Source organism: Pelophylax lessonae (genome assembly GCF_965119305.1).
Source record: "Pelophylax lessonae genome assembly, chromosome: 8".
Classification (NCBI taxonomy): domain Eukaryota; kingdom Metazoa; phylum Chordata; class Amphibia; order Anura; family Ranidae; genus Pelophylax; species Pelophylax lessonae.
In genome coordinates this window covers 227,247,958-227,264,489 of record NC_138775.1, presented here as the reverse complement: position 1 = coordinate 227,264,489, position 16,532 = coordinate 227,247,958, and the positions used below count along the sequence as shown (strand labels likewise).

General features: G+C 49.2%; 1 protein-coding gene across 5 annotated transcripts in view; it reads left to right on the top strand.

The window, feature by feature from the left end:
- Positions 1 to 16,532, top strand: part of RASAL2 (RAS protein activator like 2) — a 580,981-nt gene that overhangs the window by 352,927 nt on the left and 211,522 nt on the right. Inside the window, exon 1 of one of the 5 annotated variants that reach the window (XM_082265233.1) lies at positions 10,871 to 11,126. The exons of the other annotated variants lie outside the window; for them this stretch is intronic. Coding sequence (XP_082121359.1) covers positions 11,114 to 11,126 — 13 coding nt within the window. The 5' untranslated portion in view covers positions 10,871 to 11,113. Of the gene's footprint in view, positions 1 to 10,870; positions 11,127 to 16,532 lie in introns of those variants that run through there. 5 annotated transcript variants of the gene reach the window in all.

Below are 16,532 nucleotides of genomic sequence, written 5' to 3'. Positions count from 1 at the left end.
AGGGAAAAAATGTATTTATATATGTTTTGCCTTCCATTTTTATTTTAAATTAAATGGGTTTTACAAGGTGATTATTTACAATCAGTTTAACACTCCCCTCCCCCCCAGACTGACAATGCTGCTGTCTGCTGTGCCCCTTGTGCTCCTTCATCCAGAGTGTGGGGGGCTTTAATACAGGAGGTGTGTTACTGGCCAGATCACCAGGTGAAAACCGAGGGGGGAAAATCCTTAAAAAGAAAATGAATGCATCTACCACATCTAATGATTGGTAAGCTGCAATATATTCTATTCTTGGTTTTGGGTTGAATACCACCTTAAAAGTGTACACAGCAACTTCTGACCTATAAGGTACTGGCATCTATTCTTCAGCAGTGTATTCTAGGACTTGTAGTCCAGCGGTCCTGACCTATAATGTACTGCATCTATTCTTCAGTGGTGTATTCTAGGACTTGTAGTCCAATGGCCCTGACCTATAATGTACTGCATCTATTCTTCAGCGGTGTATTCTAGGACTTGTAGTCCAATGGCCCTGACCTATAATGTACTGCATCTATTCTTCAGTGGTGTATTCTAAGACTTGTAGTCCAATGGCCCTGACCTATAATGTACTGCATCTATTCTTCAGCGGTGTATTCTAGGACTTGTAGTCCAGCGGTCCTGACCTATAATGTACTGCATCTATTCTTCAGCGGTGTATTCTAGGACTTGTAGTCCAATGGCCCTGACCTATAATGTACTGCATCTATTCTTCAGTGGTGTATTCTAAGACTTGTAGTCCAGCGGTCCTGACCTATAATGTACTGCATCTATTCTTCAGCGGTGTATTCTAGGACTTGTAGTCCAGCGGTCCTGACCTATAATGTACTGCATCTATTCTTCAGCGGTGTATTCTAGCCCAATGGCCCTTTTAGAAGACTCTACTAAAAATTGTGTACAAAGCATCTGTTAGATTATATTTGCGGAGGGAGGGAAGAACTTGCAGTACAGATTAAATAGCGCTGGTAGTTAAAAATCAGACATGCATCTTCTGCAGCTGTTCAGACGGAGCCCCCGTTGCGGTATAATGTACTTGTAGTTCACATACCTTTTTGGTATCGTAATAATAAAACAGAGAAAATGAAGTTCTCACAGTGCTGTCCTTTCAATAAGCAGAATGCAGAGAATGCTCACCTTTCGGCTTTATTCCATTCAACCTGTAGAAATGTATGTACTGCTAACAATCCCAGATATTTCCTATTTAGTTCCTCCTTCTGTACAAAATGTCATTTGACATGGCTGCTGATATTGGAGACCTGTTGCTTAGCAAGATAAATAGATTTCTTTTCTCACTTCGGTTGTGTTTTGGTTTCCTGCGGCTGTCAAGCTGTTGTGAAATGACACGTCCCAGCATGCCTGCCAACCTTTGCCTAGGTGTCCCTGGGAATGTTGGCTCCACAGTGATGAGCTTTGCGTCAGTACAAGTTGGCATCTTCAAGTAATCGTTATATGGGGAAGAAAATCACAGAAAGTGCTTGGGGATAATTACAAGGTATATTTTTAAACTTGGGCAGCACAGTGGCTTAAAGAAGATCTGAACATGCAATGAGATAGACCCTTTCTAGTACCGGTATACATATGCAGGCACCATTACTGTCTCTGCTTAGTTTCAGAAATGATCTTTTTAACCTTTTTTTCCCCAAGGTTAAAAAGAGGTTACAGGACACTGTGCCGACACATAGTGTGCCTGTATTCCATAGTCTGTTCAGCCTGAGGCAAGATGCAGGATTATTGCTTGAGCAGGGGGTGGGTTCAAGATGCAGCCTGTAACTGAGAGGGGGCGTGTGCGAGAGGCAGGCTGTGACTGAGGGGAGTGTGTGCAAGAGGCAGGCTGTGACTGAGAGGGGGCGTGTGCGAGAGGCAGGCTGTGACAGAGGGGGCGTGTGCAAGAGGCAGGCTGTGACTGAGAGGGGGCGTGTGCAAGAGGCAGGCTGTGACTGAGAGGGGGCGTGTGCGAGAGGCAGGCTGTAACAGAGGGGGCGTGTGCGAGAGGCAGGCTGTAACAGAGGGGGCGTGTGCGAGAGGCAGGCTGTAACAGAGGGGGCGTGTGCGAGAGGCAGGCTGTGACTGAGAGGGGGCGTGTGCGAGAGGCAGGCTGTGACTGAGAGGGGGCGTGTGCAAGAGGCAGGCTGTGACTGAGAGGGGGCGTGTGCGAGAGGCAGGCTGTAACAGAGGGGGCGTGTGCGAGAGGCAGGCTGTGACTGAGAGGGGGCGTGTGCGAGAGGCAGGCTGTGACTGACAGGGGGCGTGTGCAAGAGGCAGGCTGTGACTGAGAGGGGGCGTGTGCGAGAGGCAGGCTGTAACAGAGGGGGTGTGTGCGAGAGGCAGGCTGTAACAGAGGGGGTGTGTGCGAGAGGCAGGCTGTGACTGAGAGGGGGCGTGTGCGAAAGGCAGGCTGTGACAGAGGGGGCGTGTGCAGAGGCAGGCTGTGACTGAGAGGGGGCGTGTGCAAGAGGCAGGCTGTGACTGAGAGGGGGCGTGTGCAAGAGGCAGGCTGTAACAGAGGGGGCGTGTGCGAGAGGCAGGCTGTGACTGAGAGGGGGCGTGTGCGAGAGGCAGGCTGTGACTGAGAGGGGGCGTGTGCAAGAGGCAGGCTGTGACTGAGAGGGGGCGTGTGCGAGAGGCAGGCTGTGACTGAGAGGGGGCGTGTGCGAGAGGCAGGCTGTGACTGAGAGGGGGCGTGTGCAAGAGGCAGGCTGTGACTGAGAGGGGGCGTGTGCGAGAGGCAGGCTGTAACAGAGGGGGTGTGTGTGCGAGAGGCAGGCTGTGACTGAGAGGGGGCGTGTGCGAGAGGCAGGCTGTGACTGAGAGGGGGCGTGTGCGAGAGGCAGGCTGTGACTGAGAGGGGGCGTGTGCAAGAGGCAGGCTGTGACTGAGAGGGGGCGTGTGCGAGAGGCAGGCTGTAACAGAGGGGGTGTGTGTGCGAGAGGCAGGCTGTGACTGAGAGGGGAGTGTGTGCAAGAGGCAGGCTGTGACTGAGAGGGGGCGTGTGCGAGAGGCAGGCTGTAACAGAGGGGGCGTGTGCGAGAGGCAGGCTGTGACTGAGAGGGGGCGTGTGCAAGAGGCAGGCTGTGACTGAGAGGGGGCGTGTGCGAGAGGCAGGCTGTGACTGAGAGGGGGCGTGTGCGAGAGGCAGGCTGTGACTGAGAGGGGGCGTGTGCGAGAGGCAGGCTGTGACTGAGAGGGGGCGTGTGCGAGAGGCAGGCTGTAACAGAGGGGGCGTGTGCGAGAGGCAGGCTCTGACTGAGAGGGTGCGTGTGCAAGAGGCAGGCTGTGACTGAGAGGGGGCGTGTGTGAGAGGCAGGCTGTGACTGAGAGGGGGCGTGTGCGAGAGGCAGACTGTGACCGATAGGGGGCGTTTGCGCAAGGCTGACTATGAGCGAGAGGCAGGCTGTGACCGAGAGGGGGCGTGTGTGCGAGAGGCAGGCTGTGACTGAGAGGGGGCGTGTGCGAGAGGCAGGCTGTGACTGAGAGGGGGCGTGTGCGAGAGGCAGGCTGTGACTGAGAGGGGGCGTGTGCGAGAGGCAGGCTGTGACTGAGAGGGGGCGTGTGCGAGAGGCAGGCTGTGACTGAGAGGGGGCGTGTGCAAGAGGCAGGCTGTAACTGAGAGGGGGCGTGTGTGAGAGGCAGACTGTGACCGATAGGGGGCGTGTGCGCAAGGCTGACTATGAGCGAGAGGCAGGCTGTGACCGAGAGGGGCGTGTGCGAGAGGCAGGCTGTGACTGAGAGGGGGCGTGTGTGAGAGGCAGGCTGTGACTGAGAGGGGGCGTGTGCGAGAGGCAGGCTGTAACAGAGGGGGCGTGTGCAAGAGGCAGGCTGTGACTGAGAGGGGGCGTGTGCGAGAGGCAGGCTGTAACAGAGGGGGCGTGTGCAAGAGGCATGCTGTGACTGAGAGGGGGCGTGTGCGAGAGGCAGACTGTGACTGAGACGGGAGTGTGTGCAAGAGGCAGGTTGTGACTGAGAGGGGGGTGTGTGCGAGAGGCAGGCTGTGACTGAGAGGGGGCGTGTGCGAGAGGCAGGCTGTGACTGAGAGGGGGGCGTGTGCGAGAGGCAGGCTGTGACTGAGAGGGGGGCGTGTGCGAGAGGGAGGCTGTGACTGAGAGGGGGCGTGTGCGAGAGGCAGGCTGTGACTGAGAGGGGGCGTGTGTGAGAGGCAGGCTGTGACTGAGAGGGGGCGTGTGCGAGAGGCAGACTGTGACTGAGGGGGGGCGTGTGCGAGAGGCAGGCTGTGACTGAGAGGGGGGCGTGTGCGAGAGGCAGGCTGTGACTGAGAGGGGGGCGTGTGCGAGAGGGAGGCTGTGACTGAGAGGGGGCGTGTGCGAGAGGCAGGCTGTGACTGAGAGGGGGCGTGTGTGAGAGGCAGGCTGTGACTGAGAGGGGGGCGTGTGCGAGAGGGAGGCTGTGACTGAGAGGGGGCGTGTGCGAGAGGCAGGCTGTGACTGAGAGGGGGGCTGTGACTGAGAGGGGGCGTGTGCGAGAGGCAGGCTGTGACTGAGAGGGGGTGTGTGCAAGAGGCAGGCTGTGACTGAGAGGGGGCGTGTGCGAGAGGCAGACTGTGACCGATAGGGGGCGTGTGCGCAAGGCTGACTATGAGCGAGAGGCAGGCTGTGACCGAGAGGGGCGTGTGCGAGAGGCAGGCTGTGACTGAGAGGGGGCGTGTGTGAGAGGCAGGCTGTGACTGAGAGGGGGCGTGTGCGAGAGGCAGGCTGTAACAGAGGGGGCGTGTGCAAGAGGCAGGCTGTGACTGAGAGGGGGCGTGTGCGAGAGGCAGGCTGTAACAGAGGGGGCGTGTGCAAGAGGCATGCTGTGACTGAGAGGGGGCGTGTGCGAGAGGCAGACTGTGACTGAGACGGGAGTGTGTGCAAGAGGCAGGTTGTGACTGAGAGGGGGGTGTGTGCGAGAGGCAGGCTGTGACTGAGAGGGGGCGTGTGCGAGAGGCAGGCTGTGACTGAGAGGGGGGCGTGTGCGAGAGGCAGGCTGTGACTGAGAGGGGGGCGTGTGCGAGAGGGAGGCTGTGACTGAGAGGGGGCGTGTGCGAGAGGCAGGCTGTGACTGAGAGGGGGCGTGTGTGAGAGGCAGGCTGTGACTGAGAGGGGGCGTGTGCGAGAGGCAGACTGTGACTGAGGGGGGGCGTGTGCGAGAGGCAGGCTGTGACTGAGAGGGGGGCGTGTGCGAGAGGCAGGCTGTGACTGAGAGGGGGGCGTGTGCGAGAGGGAGGCTGTGACTGAGAGGGGGCGTGTGCGAGAGGCAGGCTGTGACTGAGAGGGGGCGTGTGTGAGAGGCAGGCTGTGACTGAGAGGGGGGCGTGTGCGAGAGGGAGGCTGTGACTGAGAGGGGGCGTGTGCGAGAGGCAGGCTGTGACTGAGAGGGGGGCTGTGACTGAGAGGGGGCGTGTGCGAGAGGCAGGCTGTGACTGAGAGGGGGTGTGTGCAAGAGGCAGGCTGTGACTGAGAGGGGGCGTGTGCGAGAGGCAGACTGTGACCGATAGGGGGCGTTTGCGCAAGGCTGACTATGAGCGAGAGGCAGGCTGTGACCGAGAGGGGGCGTGTGTGCGAGAGGCAGGCTGTGACTGAGAGGGGGTGTGTGCAAGAGGCAGGCTGTGACTGAGAGGGGGCGTGTGCGAGAGGCAGACTGTGACCGATAGGGGGCGTGTGCGCAAGGCTGACTATGAGCGAGAGGCAGGCTGTGACCGAGAGGGGCGTGTGCGAGAGGCAGGCTGTGACTGAGAGGGGGCGTGTGTGAGAGGCAGGCTGTGACTGAGAGGGGGCGTGTGCGAGAGGCAGGCTGTAACAGAGGGGGCGTGTGCAAGAGGCAGGCTGTGACTGAGAGGGGGCGTGTGCGAGAGGCAGGCTGTAACAGAGGGGGCGTGTGCAAGAGGCAGGCTGTGACTGAGAGGGGGCGTGTGCGAGAGGCAGGCTGTAACAGAGGGGGTGTGTGCGAGAGGCATGCTGTGACTGAGAGGGGGCGTGTGCGAGAGGCAGACTGTGACTGAGACGGGAGTGTGTGCAAGAGGCAGGTTGTGACTGAGAGGGGGGTGTGTGCGAGAGGCAGGCTGTGACTGAGAGGGGGCGTGTGCGAGAGGCAGGCTGTGACTGAGAGGGGGGCGTGTGCGAGAGGCAGGCTGTGACTGAGAGGGGGGCGTGTGCGAGAGGGAGGCTGTGACTGAGAGGGGGCGTGTGCGAGAGGCAGGCTGTGACTGAGAGGGGGCGTGTGTGAGAGGCAGGCTGTGACTGAGAGGGGGCGTGTGCGAGAGGCAGACTGTGACTGAGGGGGGGCGTGTGCGAGAGGCAGGCTGTGACTGAGAGGGGGGCGTGTGCGAGAGGCAGGCTGTGACTGAGAGGGGGGCGTGTGCGAGAGGGAGGCTGTGACTGAGAGGCAGGCTGTGACTGAGAGGGGGCGTGTGTGAGAGGCAGGCTGTGACTGAGAGGGGGGCGTGTGCGAGAGGGAGGCTGTGACTGAGAGGGGGCGTGTGCGAGAGGCAGGCTGTGACTGAGAGGGGGGCTGTGACTGAGAGGGGGCGTGTGCGAGAGGCAGGCTGTGACTGAGAGGGGGTGTGTGCAAGAGGCAGGCTGTGACTGAGAGGGGGCGTGTGCGAGAGGCAGACTGTGACCGATAGGGGGCGTTTGCGCAAGGCTGACTATGAGCGAGAGGCAGGCTGTGACCGAGAGGGGGCGTGTGTGCGAGAGGCAGGCTGTGACTGAGAGGGGGTGTGTGCAAGAGGCAGGCTGTGACTGAGAGGGGGCGTGTGCGAGAGGCAGACTGTGACCGATAGGGGGCGTTTGCGCAAGGCTGACTATGAGCGAGAGGCAGGCTGTGACTGAGAGGGGGCGTGTGCGAGAGGCAGGCTGTGACTGAGAGGGGGCGTGTGCGAGAGGCAGGCTGTGACTGAGAGGGGGCGTGTGCAAGAGGCAGGCTGTGACTGAGAGGGGGCGTGTGTGAGAGGCAGGCTGTGGTTGGTTAGGGTGCATGGTGACTGTACAAATTACCCAATACAGGCATGCTGTGTGCCTGCACAGTGTCCTGTACCTCTGAATGGCCAGCTACAGGATGAAAAATTACCGGGCAAGAACAGATCAGCTTCTGTGCTTTGTGTGGTCAGTTTATCTAAGTGTGTATGGCTAGCTTTAGCGGTTAGCTCTTCCGCCTCTCAGGACACTGGCGTTTGCATGTTCTTATTTTTTTTCCCACATTCCATGCTGCTGGGGTAATTGGCTTCTCTCTAAATTGTTCGTTATTTGTGTATGCATGTGAAGTATGGACCTACATACTGCATATCTCCCAACTTTTTAAGATGGGTACAAGGTACAACTATTTGCAAAAGTTTATAGGCTTAGGACACGCCCCCTTAAAGGAGATGTGAACAAAGAAAAGATTAGTTAAACCTACAAGTGCTTTTATTTTTACCACTTCTATTACTTTATAGTGACTTTTGAAATTCAAGATAAATAGTGCATTTTATATACAACTATGTAGATCAGACAGAAAAGAGGGACAGAGGGACTTGTTCCAAATCAGGGACAGTCCCTCAAAATCAGGGACAATTGGCAGCTATGATACTATACATTCACTGATGTGAATGTACAAAATGTTAATCATTACACACATTTTCAATGTTGTATAAATGCCTGTAATTAGTAAAAATAAAATGTCTCTACTGTGTTTTGACACAACTGCTACTAACAATGGCTTTATTCAGCTTAGTGCTTATTTACGTGCAGGTAGCCAATAGATGATCGTGGATTAGAAATCCTAGCAGATGTTAATGTATATCAGTGACAGAGGTTTGAGCTGTGATTCCAGTTGCCACCACTAAGGGGCTGTGGGGGATTTAAGAGGATTTTTGATGTCTTCCTATAAAAAAAAAATGCGTACATGAATTTGTGTAAATGTGACCGAGCAGGAAGATTATATCATGGTAATAAAGGTCTTTTCTTTTTACAGCATTCAAAGTGTACGTATTTACTCTCTAGTCTAGTGTGATTTCCGTAGACTGAAATTATTCATCGAGCTTCTCTCTGAACTCACAGTTGATGAATAATCAAAACTTTCTAGCCATTTGTTTAATGTTATGTCCAGTTTTGGTGCTGCAAGATTGCTACAATGATTTATTTACATTTGGAGTAATTGAAACCTGTTAAGGTGACCATACACTTATCAATCTGTGATTAATTTTAGGTATGAACAATCACAAGCAAGCAATTCATTGATTTGATTTGAGATATATATATATATATATATATATATATATATATATATATATATATATATATATATATATGTGGTTGCTTCAGTTTTTTGTCACACGATATTTATCAAGTGCAGATTTTTGAGACAAAATACACTTTAATAAATTTCAGTCCATACAACACAATATGGCTAAAAGACAATGTTACTGCGAGTAAAGAGAGACCCAACTTGTATCACTTTTTAAAATTGCAACACGTCTGTGGAATGGTGACAAACTACAGTACAATATATTATCCATAGGTGATGCTTTAAAAGCCTTTACAGGTCACAATTTAGAGTTACCTAGGAGTCCTGGTGCTAGAATTATTACTCTTGACGTTTGTGGTGATGCCTCATGCCTGCGTGTGGGACGTATGAGCACATTTGCATTGGTGGACGGTGCTTTTATTTTTTATTTATTTATTTATTATTATTTTTTAATTGTACTTATTTAAATAAAATTTGTACCTTTTTTTTTTTTTTATTGAACTTTATAGCTATCACAGGAAATGTTGTTCATAGCATGGGCCATGACAGGTCATCCTTATGAAGAGATCTGGGGTCTATTAGGCCCCATATCGCTTCTCTGGCCTCCAAAACATCTGATCAAACCAAGATTGGTTTGATCCAGCGCTTTACAAACAGTGTTTTACAAACAAACTAGAAGTGATTAAATCGTTGTCTCTTCTGGTTTCTCTCTTCTGGTTTCTGACATCACAGAGAAGGGGGAAGAACAATGGAAGTAGCTCTTACTGTCTAGGGCAGGGGTCTCCAGACTTTCTAAACAAAGGTCCAGTTTATTGTCCTTCAAACTCTAGGGGGCCACACTGCGGCCAGTGGGAGAAAAAAAATGTCCTAGCATCAATGGAAGTAAACAATGCTCCATTATTGGTGTCAATGGGAGGAGTAGTGTCCCATCGTTGGTGTAAATGAGAGGAATAGTGACCAATCGTTGGTGTAAATGAGAGGAATAGTGACCAATCGTTGGTGTCAATGGAAGGACTATAGTGCCCCATCATTGCTGTCAATGGGAGCAATAGTGCCCCATCATTGCTGTCAATGGGAGCAATGGTGCCCCATCATTGGTGTCAATGGGAGGAATGGTGCCCCATCATTGTTGTCAATGGGAGCAATAGTGCCCCATCATTGGTGTTAATGGGAGGAATGGTGCTCCATCATTGGTGTCAATGGGAGGAATGGTGCTCCATCATTGGTGTCAATGGGAGGAATGGTGCCCCATCATTGATGTCAATGGGAGGAATGGTGCCCCATCATTGATGTCAATGGGAGAAATGGTGCCCCATCATTGGTGTCAATGGGAGAAATGGTGCCCCATCATTGGTGTCAATGGGAGGAATGGTGCCCTATCATTGGTGTCAATGGGAGGAATAGTGCCCCATCATTGGTGTCAATGGGGGACTAGTGCCCCATCATGGATGTCAGTGGGGGGACTAGTGGCCCATCATGGGTGTTAGTGGGGGGGACTAGTGCCCCATCATTGGTGTTAGTGGGGGGGACTAGTGCCCCATCATTGGTGTTAGTGGGGGGACTAGTGCCCAGTCATTGGTGTCAATGTGGGGACTAGTGCCCCATCATTGTTGTCAATGGGAGGAATAGTGCCCCATCGTTGGTGTCAGTGGCAGGATTTATGTCAACAACAGTGGAGTGAATAATTACCCCCAAGGGCCAGCTAAAAGCAAGCAAGCAAAGCGCCTCAGTTTGGAGACTTCTGGTCTAGGGCATCTGATGCAATCTATCAGTGGGATAGGAGAGCTCAGTAAAGGTTACGGCGGAAGGGGGGGTCCCCCTTCCACTGCCTGAAAAAGTGATCAAGTGGCAGTATAGCCACTTGGATCATCTTTACATTGTAGGGAGTCTCTGGCTGAACAAAATAAAATCTGGATTATGGCTGCAGCTATGACCCAGATATCACTGCATTCATTTGAGGACGCGCAGGTACATCCTAAATTATCTCACAGTCAGACATTATTTGGGTTGACCAGATTCCGCCATGGCTGATCAACTTGCCAGCGAGGAAATTGTTGGAATGCTCTGCGGTCTACGATTCTTTGTGATGCAATCATTGTAGTTAAATCATGTGATCAATTGAACGATCATATTGTTACGTGTCGCTATTATTAGAGTGCAGCTCTGCTTCCGCAGGGAACTTTGGGATGTGCGTTCTGAACTTTTTTTTTTTATTATTTTTCTTTTTTTTTATTGAGGTGTCATTCATATGCCATTCAGTGCGGTGTAAAAAGATGTAGAGAACGCACATCACACCAGCAATGTAAACGGGGCATATACAAAACAATTGTTTTCTTTGTGACCTGCGTTTATCCAGTGCAGAAACCCATTGCACATACTGTAGGATCTGGAGGTCATCCTATCAGTGCATTGTGTACATAGGAAATGATCTCTCTGTGTGTGAGATGTGTAAACTTAGAAAGGCAGAGCTCAGCCTATGTGGGGAGTTCCAGGTCTAATAAAAGAAGGTTTTATTTAGGTAAAGCTTCTTCCACCCCTGCCCCCTCCTCACACACCTCCAAAAAGCTAACACACGCCCTTGTGATAGAGAAGAGAGCAGTGCACATTGTTGGAATGTCAGTGAGTGGAGCCCAGTGTTCCCAGTGTTCCCATGCAGGCAGGATTGTCCTCTGTGCCTCTACACTGAGACAGCTATTGTTTGGATGTGGCACGTTGAGGATCTCATTGGGTTGGACTAGCTTGGACTCTCTTGATTTTCTGCATTCCTCAATGCTTGGCTGTTCTCAGACAGGAAGGCGAATACTAGCAGGAAACTTGTTGAGAGTTTCAGTGTGGAGTCCTGGCAATGTGATCCTGGAATATAATGCAGATCACAGGTAAGAGCGCACTGCAACTTTCTTCTGTTTTTTGTGTTCTCGTTAGGACCGGCTTGGTTGTCGCTGTGGGATGACTTTTTAAAATCAGGAGTTAAAGGGAATCTTTGTATTCCCTGGCAATCAGACCGATCATCTGATTATTTCCTGTAGCTCTGTTTGATTTACTCCAGTTTGTATTATTCAGCTTTGTGATGAATAGTTACATAAGGTAATGTGTTTTCAGCGGCTGCTATTATGTGTTGTCATTTTATATTTTTTGTTTCACATGCTTTGCTTTTACCATTCGCTGCAAACTTTTTCTGATGATGTGACATACGAGTTCTGCAGGAGGGTCATTAGGTGGTTTGTATGATGCCCGAGTTGAATTTCTTCTGTTTCTTGGCTGAATGTTTTTAAAGTTTGGTTAATAATAAATATACAGCGATTTTTCTTTATCTGAGTTTAGGGCAGGTTCGCACCATAAGTTCTGCGTTCCAGGTGATGTGTCCCAGTACATTAGTGATGTTTTCCGGTGTTGTCCCCCCCCCCCCCTTTTTTTATATCTTCATCTCAGTTGAAGACATTTGCGTTCTGATGCATTTTTAATGTGTTTTGCCCTCTTCCAGATGCATTCCATAAAGAAAATGCAACATGTTCTACTTTTGTTAACTGCACAGGTGTGAATTCCGCTCCATTCACACCTAGGCGATTTGAATCTTGGGCAGAATCGCAGCGATTCGATATTGCGTCCAAACGTGGGACGTGTTTGTGATGCCATTACTTTCTAATGGCACCTCAATCGTGGTGCAATTTTGCTGTGATCACATGGCAAAATCGCACTGCACGAATCTTGTTGATCAAAAAGGAGCAGGAGTTCCTTTTTGGCGACAGCGTCATGTGTTGCAATTTGCCACATTTGCAGCACAGTTTCTCACGCGCCAGAAACACACCGCAATTGGGGTGCTATTAAGAAGTTATTGCATTGCAAACGCATCCTGGGGTTTTCCTGCAATTTGGAATTGCGTCAAATCCCCCCGAGATTCAATCGCCCAGGTGTGAATGGAGTCTTAAGGGACCGTACACTGTGACGAAAATCGGACAAAATATCCTCCGATTTTTCTTTGTCTTCTCAGCGTTCATTACCGTTTTTAGTCGACAGTGCATAAATGTTCACGAAATTTCTCGTCCAATTTTTCTTTTTTTTTGGCACATTTGTTCCTAGACTTCCGGGTTGTCAGCAACTTCAGATCATGCGCGGTTTTTCGTATCCGATTTTTAACGGACATACTGCATACACATTAAACGAAAATCAGTCGTCTGGGGACGGACGAAAACATTTTTGGTGTTTGTCCCTCCGTTTTTTTTCGTTGAAAATGTCGGCATCGGCTGCTGAAAGTTGTGTACACACTAGCCGAAAATCGGACGATTTTACCTCGGACGGGAATTTACGGCAGATTTTCTACTAGTGTGTACCCTGCTTTAATGTCATTGGAAGCCATGTTGCACACTGTTACAGAATGAAAACACACTGGACTGCATCATGTCATAGGATGCCCAGGCAACTCTACAGCTTTTATGTATTGTATTCTATGTATTCCTCAGATGTATATTAATAACAAGTAGCGGGGGGGGGAGATATTATAAAAAAAAAAAGGGAAATACATTGTTTTTATATATAGCATAACTATGTGAGTATTTTCCATGCGCCAAATTAACAATGCCATGAAGTAGTATGTGGTGTTGCCCCAGGCACGTAAAATCACTTTTAAAATTGACTTGCAAACAATTTTTCACCTTCATAAAAAAGTTTGTATACATAAAAAAAGTGACTTGCGACCGTTTCTATTAATGTCCGATAGCATGCGCCAAAATAACCAAGCACTTGCGCCAATGTTCTAGGTTACAGTTCGCTGTAAAATGGTACAGCATGACCACATTGATGTAAATGGCGTAGTGAGGGAGAGGTGGACGTGTTTGGCTGGAGAGCGAATCACTGCCATGCCGAAAATTTAATTCTCATTTACCACTTTTATTATTTTGGGCCATTAAAATGTTACCCAAGTGTGACTATAGACATTTTTGTAGGCAATCTTTGTTAATCACACTGACAATGTTTGAAATTTAGGAACTGACCGTCTGCTTTATGACACTCTTATAAGTCATGTTGTGGCAGCATTGTTGATTACGTATGGAACTTGCTAAACTTTCGGGCTGTATAAAGAAGGATCTCTAAAATGTGTAGTAGCATGTACAGTACAGTATTTCACAGAACTCTGTAATACATAACCTTGATTATATCTTATTACAGTGTTACAGTGATAAGCGATATCAAGCAATCATTAGTCACCTATCCAGTCTGGTTGGTTCAGGTTTCAGCACATCATTGCTATTTGCATTTCTGTAGTGCACTCTCAATTCACAAGTTTTCATCGAGACAAGCTGTCATGTAGATGTAGCAGTTGGAGGGCCAAGACAAAACATTTACAACTGACAGGGGTGTTTACAATGATCAGGGAAAAAAAACTGTTGCTGTAACTGCAGTGTTAGCTGGAGTTTGACTTCGGATGAACTGTGCTGTTGTCCAAAGTGCCCCCTGTGATCCTTCATCCAGAGTGGGGGCACTCTAAGGCTGCATTCACACATGAGTGTAGCGATTTACTGCTGTTTTTGAGCATTTTTGGAAGTGTGTTACAAGTTTTTTAGAAGCGTAGTACAAGCATTTTAAAAGTCCCGGGCATTTTAGTTTAGCCAATGGAAAGCACAAGGGGGAGGAAATTAGAAATGGAGGGCTGCTGTTTGAGCAGAAAATGCGCAATAAAAGCTCAAGTCAGGTGTTTCTGTTGAAGTCTATGGGGCCAAAATTGCCTCTAATCTGCCAAAAAGAAGCTCATGTACTTTTAGGAGTGACCGGCTTTTTGTTTCAGGCGATAGAACACTCTGATGTAAACAGGGGCTATTAAACACGTAAGGACCGCCCTATCCAGAGATCCTGGGATAGGACGGCCCTCCTGCACAACCCGACGTACCTGTACGCCAGCTCTGGGTCTGGGGCATGCACGCCACCAGTGACCCGCTTTCCATGTGAATGGACACAGCGGGAGCCAATCAGAGGATCAGGCAAATGCGATGTCTGCCGGGAACCGCCAATTGTTCGAAGGAGAGGCAAAATGGCGGTCTGCCTATGTAACCAAAGCAGACTGTCGTTCTGTCAGAGAGGAAGATGGAGATCTTGTGTTCCTGCTAAGCAGAAACATGGATCTGTCTTCCTTCAGTTAGGCCATCCCCCACACAGTTAGAAAGCACTCCATAGGAACACACTTTACTCTTTGATCGCCCCTAATGTTAACCCCTTCCCTGCCAGTGTCATTAGTACAGTGACAGTGCATTTTTTTTTTTTTTTTAGCACTGATCACTGCATTGGTGTCACATAGTAAAATTTGGTAAAAATAATTTAGTAAATAATACACTTTATTAAAATTAACTTTTGCACAACCCAATCAATATACACTTATTGAGATTTTTTTTTACCAAAAATATGTAGCAGAATACATATTGGCCTAAATTAATGAATATATTTTTTTTTATTTTTTACATTTTTTTCCTTTGGGAATGTTTTATAGCATGTATATTAAAAAAGAATAGCGCACACATGCAAAAGAAATGACTATCAAATATGGAGACAATCCATAAATAAAAATGGGGATTTAGTCCCACCATATGGCCATATCGTGCTCAAGCCCACCACTGCGTCAAAGTACCCCATTAACAGTGGGTCCTACACTATCCATAGAAAAGGGGTGAATCCAGCCTCTCTAACCCTTGGAGACAACACTCCTTGCTGGGATGGATGTGCTAATGCACTACAAAGGACTCTTCCTATATCTACTTGATAGTGGACTCTGATAGTTTTATAGCAGAAGGTAAAAAATATTGTTTTATTTTTTTCAAAACTGTTGATCTTTTTTTGTTTATAGCGCAAAAAATAAAAACCAGAGAGGTGAGCAAATACCACCAAAAGAAAGCTCTATTTGTGGGGAAAAAAAGACATCAATTTTATTTGGGTACAGCGTCGCACGACCGTGCAATTATCAGGTAAAGTAACAGTGCTGTATCGCAAATAATGGCCTGGTCATTTAAGGGGCTAAAACCTTCCGTAGCTGAAAATAAATAGTATTTGGCTTGTTGAGCATTTTTTTGCGCTACAAGCTTCGTGCACAAAATTGCTCCGCTGTGAATGGGGGGGGCCTAAGGCCCTGTTCACACCTGAGTGTTTTTCAGCCCAAAAAAAGCTCATCTGTGAAAATCCAAAACACCCAACAATCAAAATCACATTCATTACAATCGCTGCTGTTCACATCTGAGCGTTTTGTCCCCTGATAGCAAAATACCTGTAGCTCAAAAAAGTACAGGAGCTTCTTTTTGGGCTGATCAAGAGCTGCTCTGGTCCCATAGGAATGCATTAAAACGCCGTTATCTGCGTTTTACGGGCGTTTCACTGGCATTTTTCAAACACACAGGTTGTCTCCACCCCCTTTTAACCACTTGCCGACCGCCGCACGACTATCTACGTCGGCGGTCAGCCCCTCACAGGCAAACTAACGTAGGGCTACGTTGCTTGCTTGTGAGGGTCTAGGGAGCGAGCGCGCGCCCCCGGAGGCGCGCTCCCGCTCCCGCGTGGTCACGGACCCCCCCCGCGCGTGTGACCAGCGGACCCGATGTCCGCCGGCCACTCGGCGATCGGCGGGGGAGAGGGAGAATGTCAGGCAGCTTGTGTAAACAAGCTGCCTGACATTCTCCTCACTGTAAAGACACTGATCACATGGATCTACTATGTAGATCCGTTGATCAGTGTCCTTACAGCTCAAGCCACAGCCAATCGCAGTAGAAAGCACGCCCCTAGGGACACACACAGCCCCTCCCTCCTAAATAAAGTTAACCCCTTCACTACCAGTGTATTTTTACAGTATCAGTGCATATGTATAGCACTGATTACTGTAGAAATGTCACTGGTAACCCCAAAAGTTTCAAAAATGTCAGTCAAGGGTCCGATCTGTCCGCCGCAATGTCGCAGTACCGCAAAAAAAATCGCAGATCGCCGCCATTACGTGTTAAAAAAAAAACAACAAAAATGACAAAAATCTTTCCCTTTGTTAGTAAACGCGATAACTTTTGCGCAAACCAATCAAAATACGCTTTTTGCGATTTTTTTTACCAAACATAGGTAGCATAAAACAAATTGGCCGAAAATGTTAAAAAATTTTGATTTTTACATTTTTTTGGGGGGAATTTCATATAAAAAAATGTGAAAAATATTGCTATTTTTGCAAAATTGACGCTCTTTTTTTGTTTATAGCGCGTGATCAAAAAATCGCACAGGTGATCAAATACCACCAAAAGAAAGCTCTGTTTGTGGGAAAAAAAGGACGT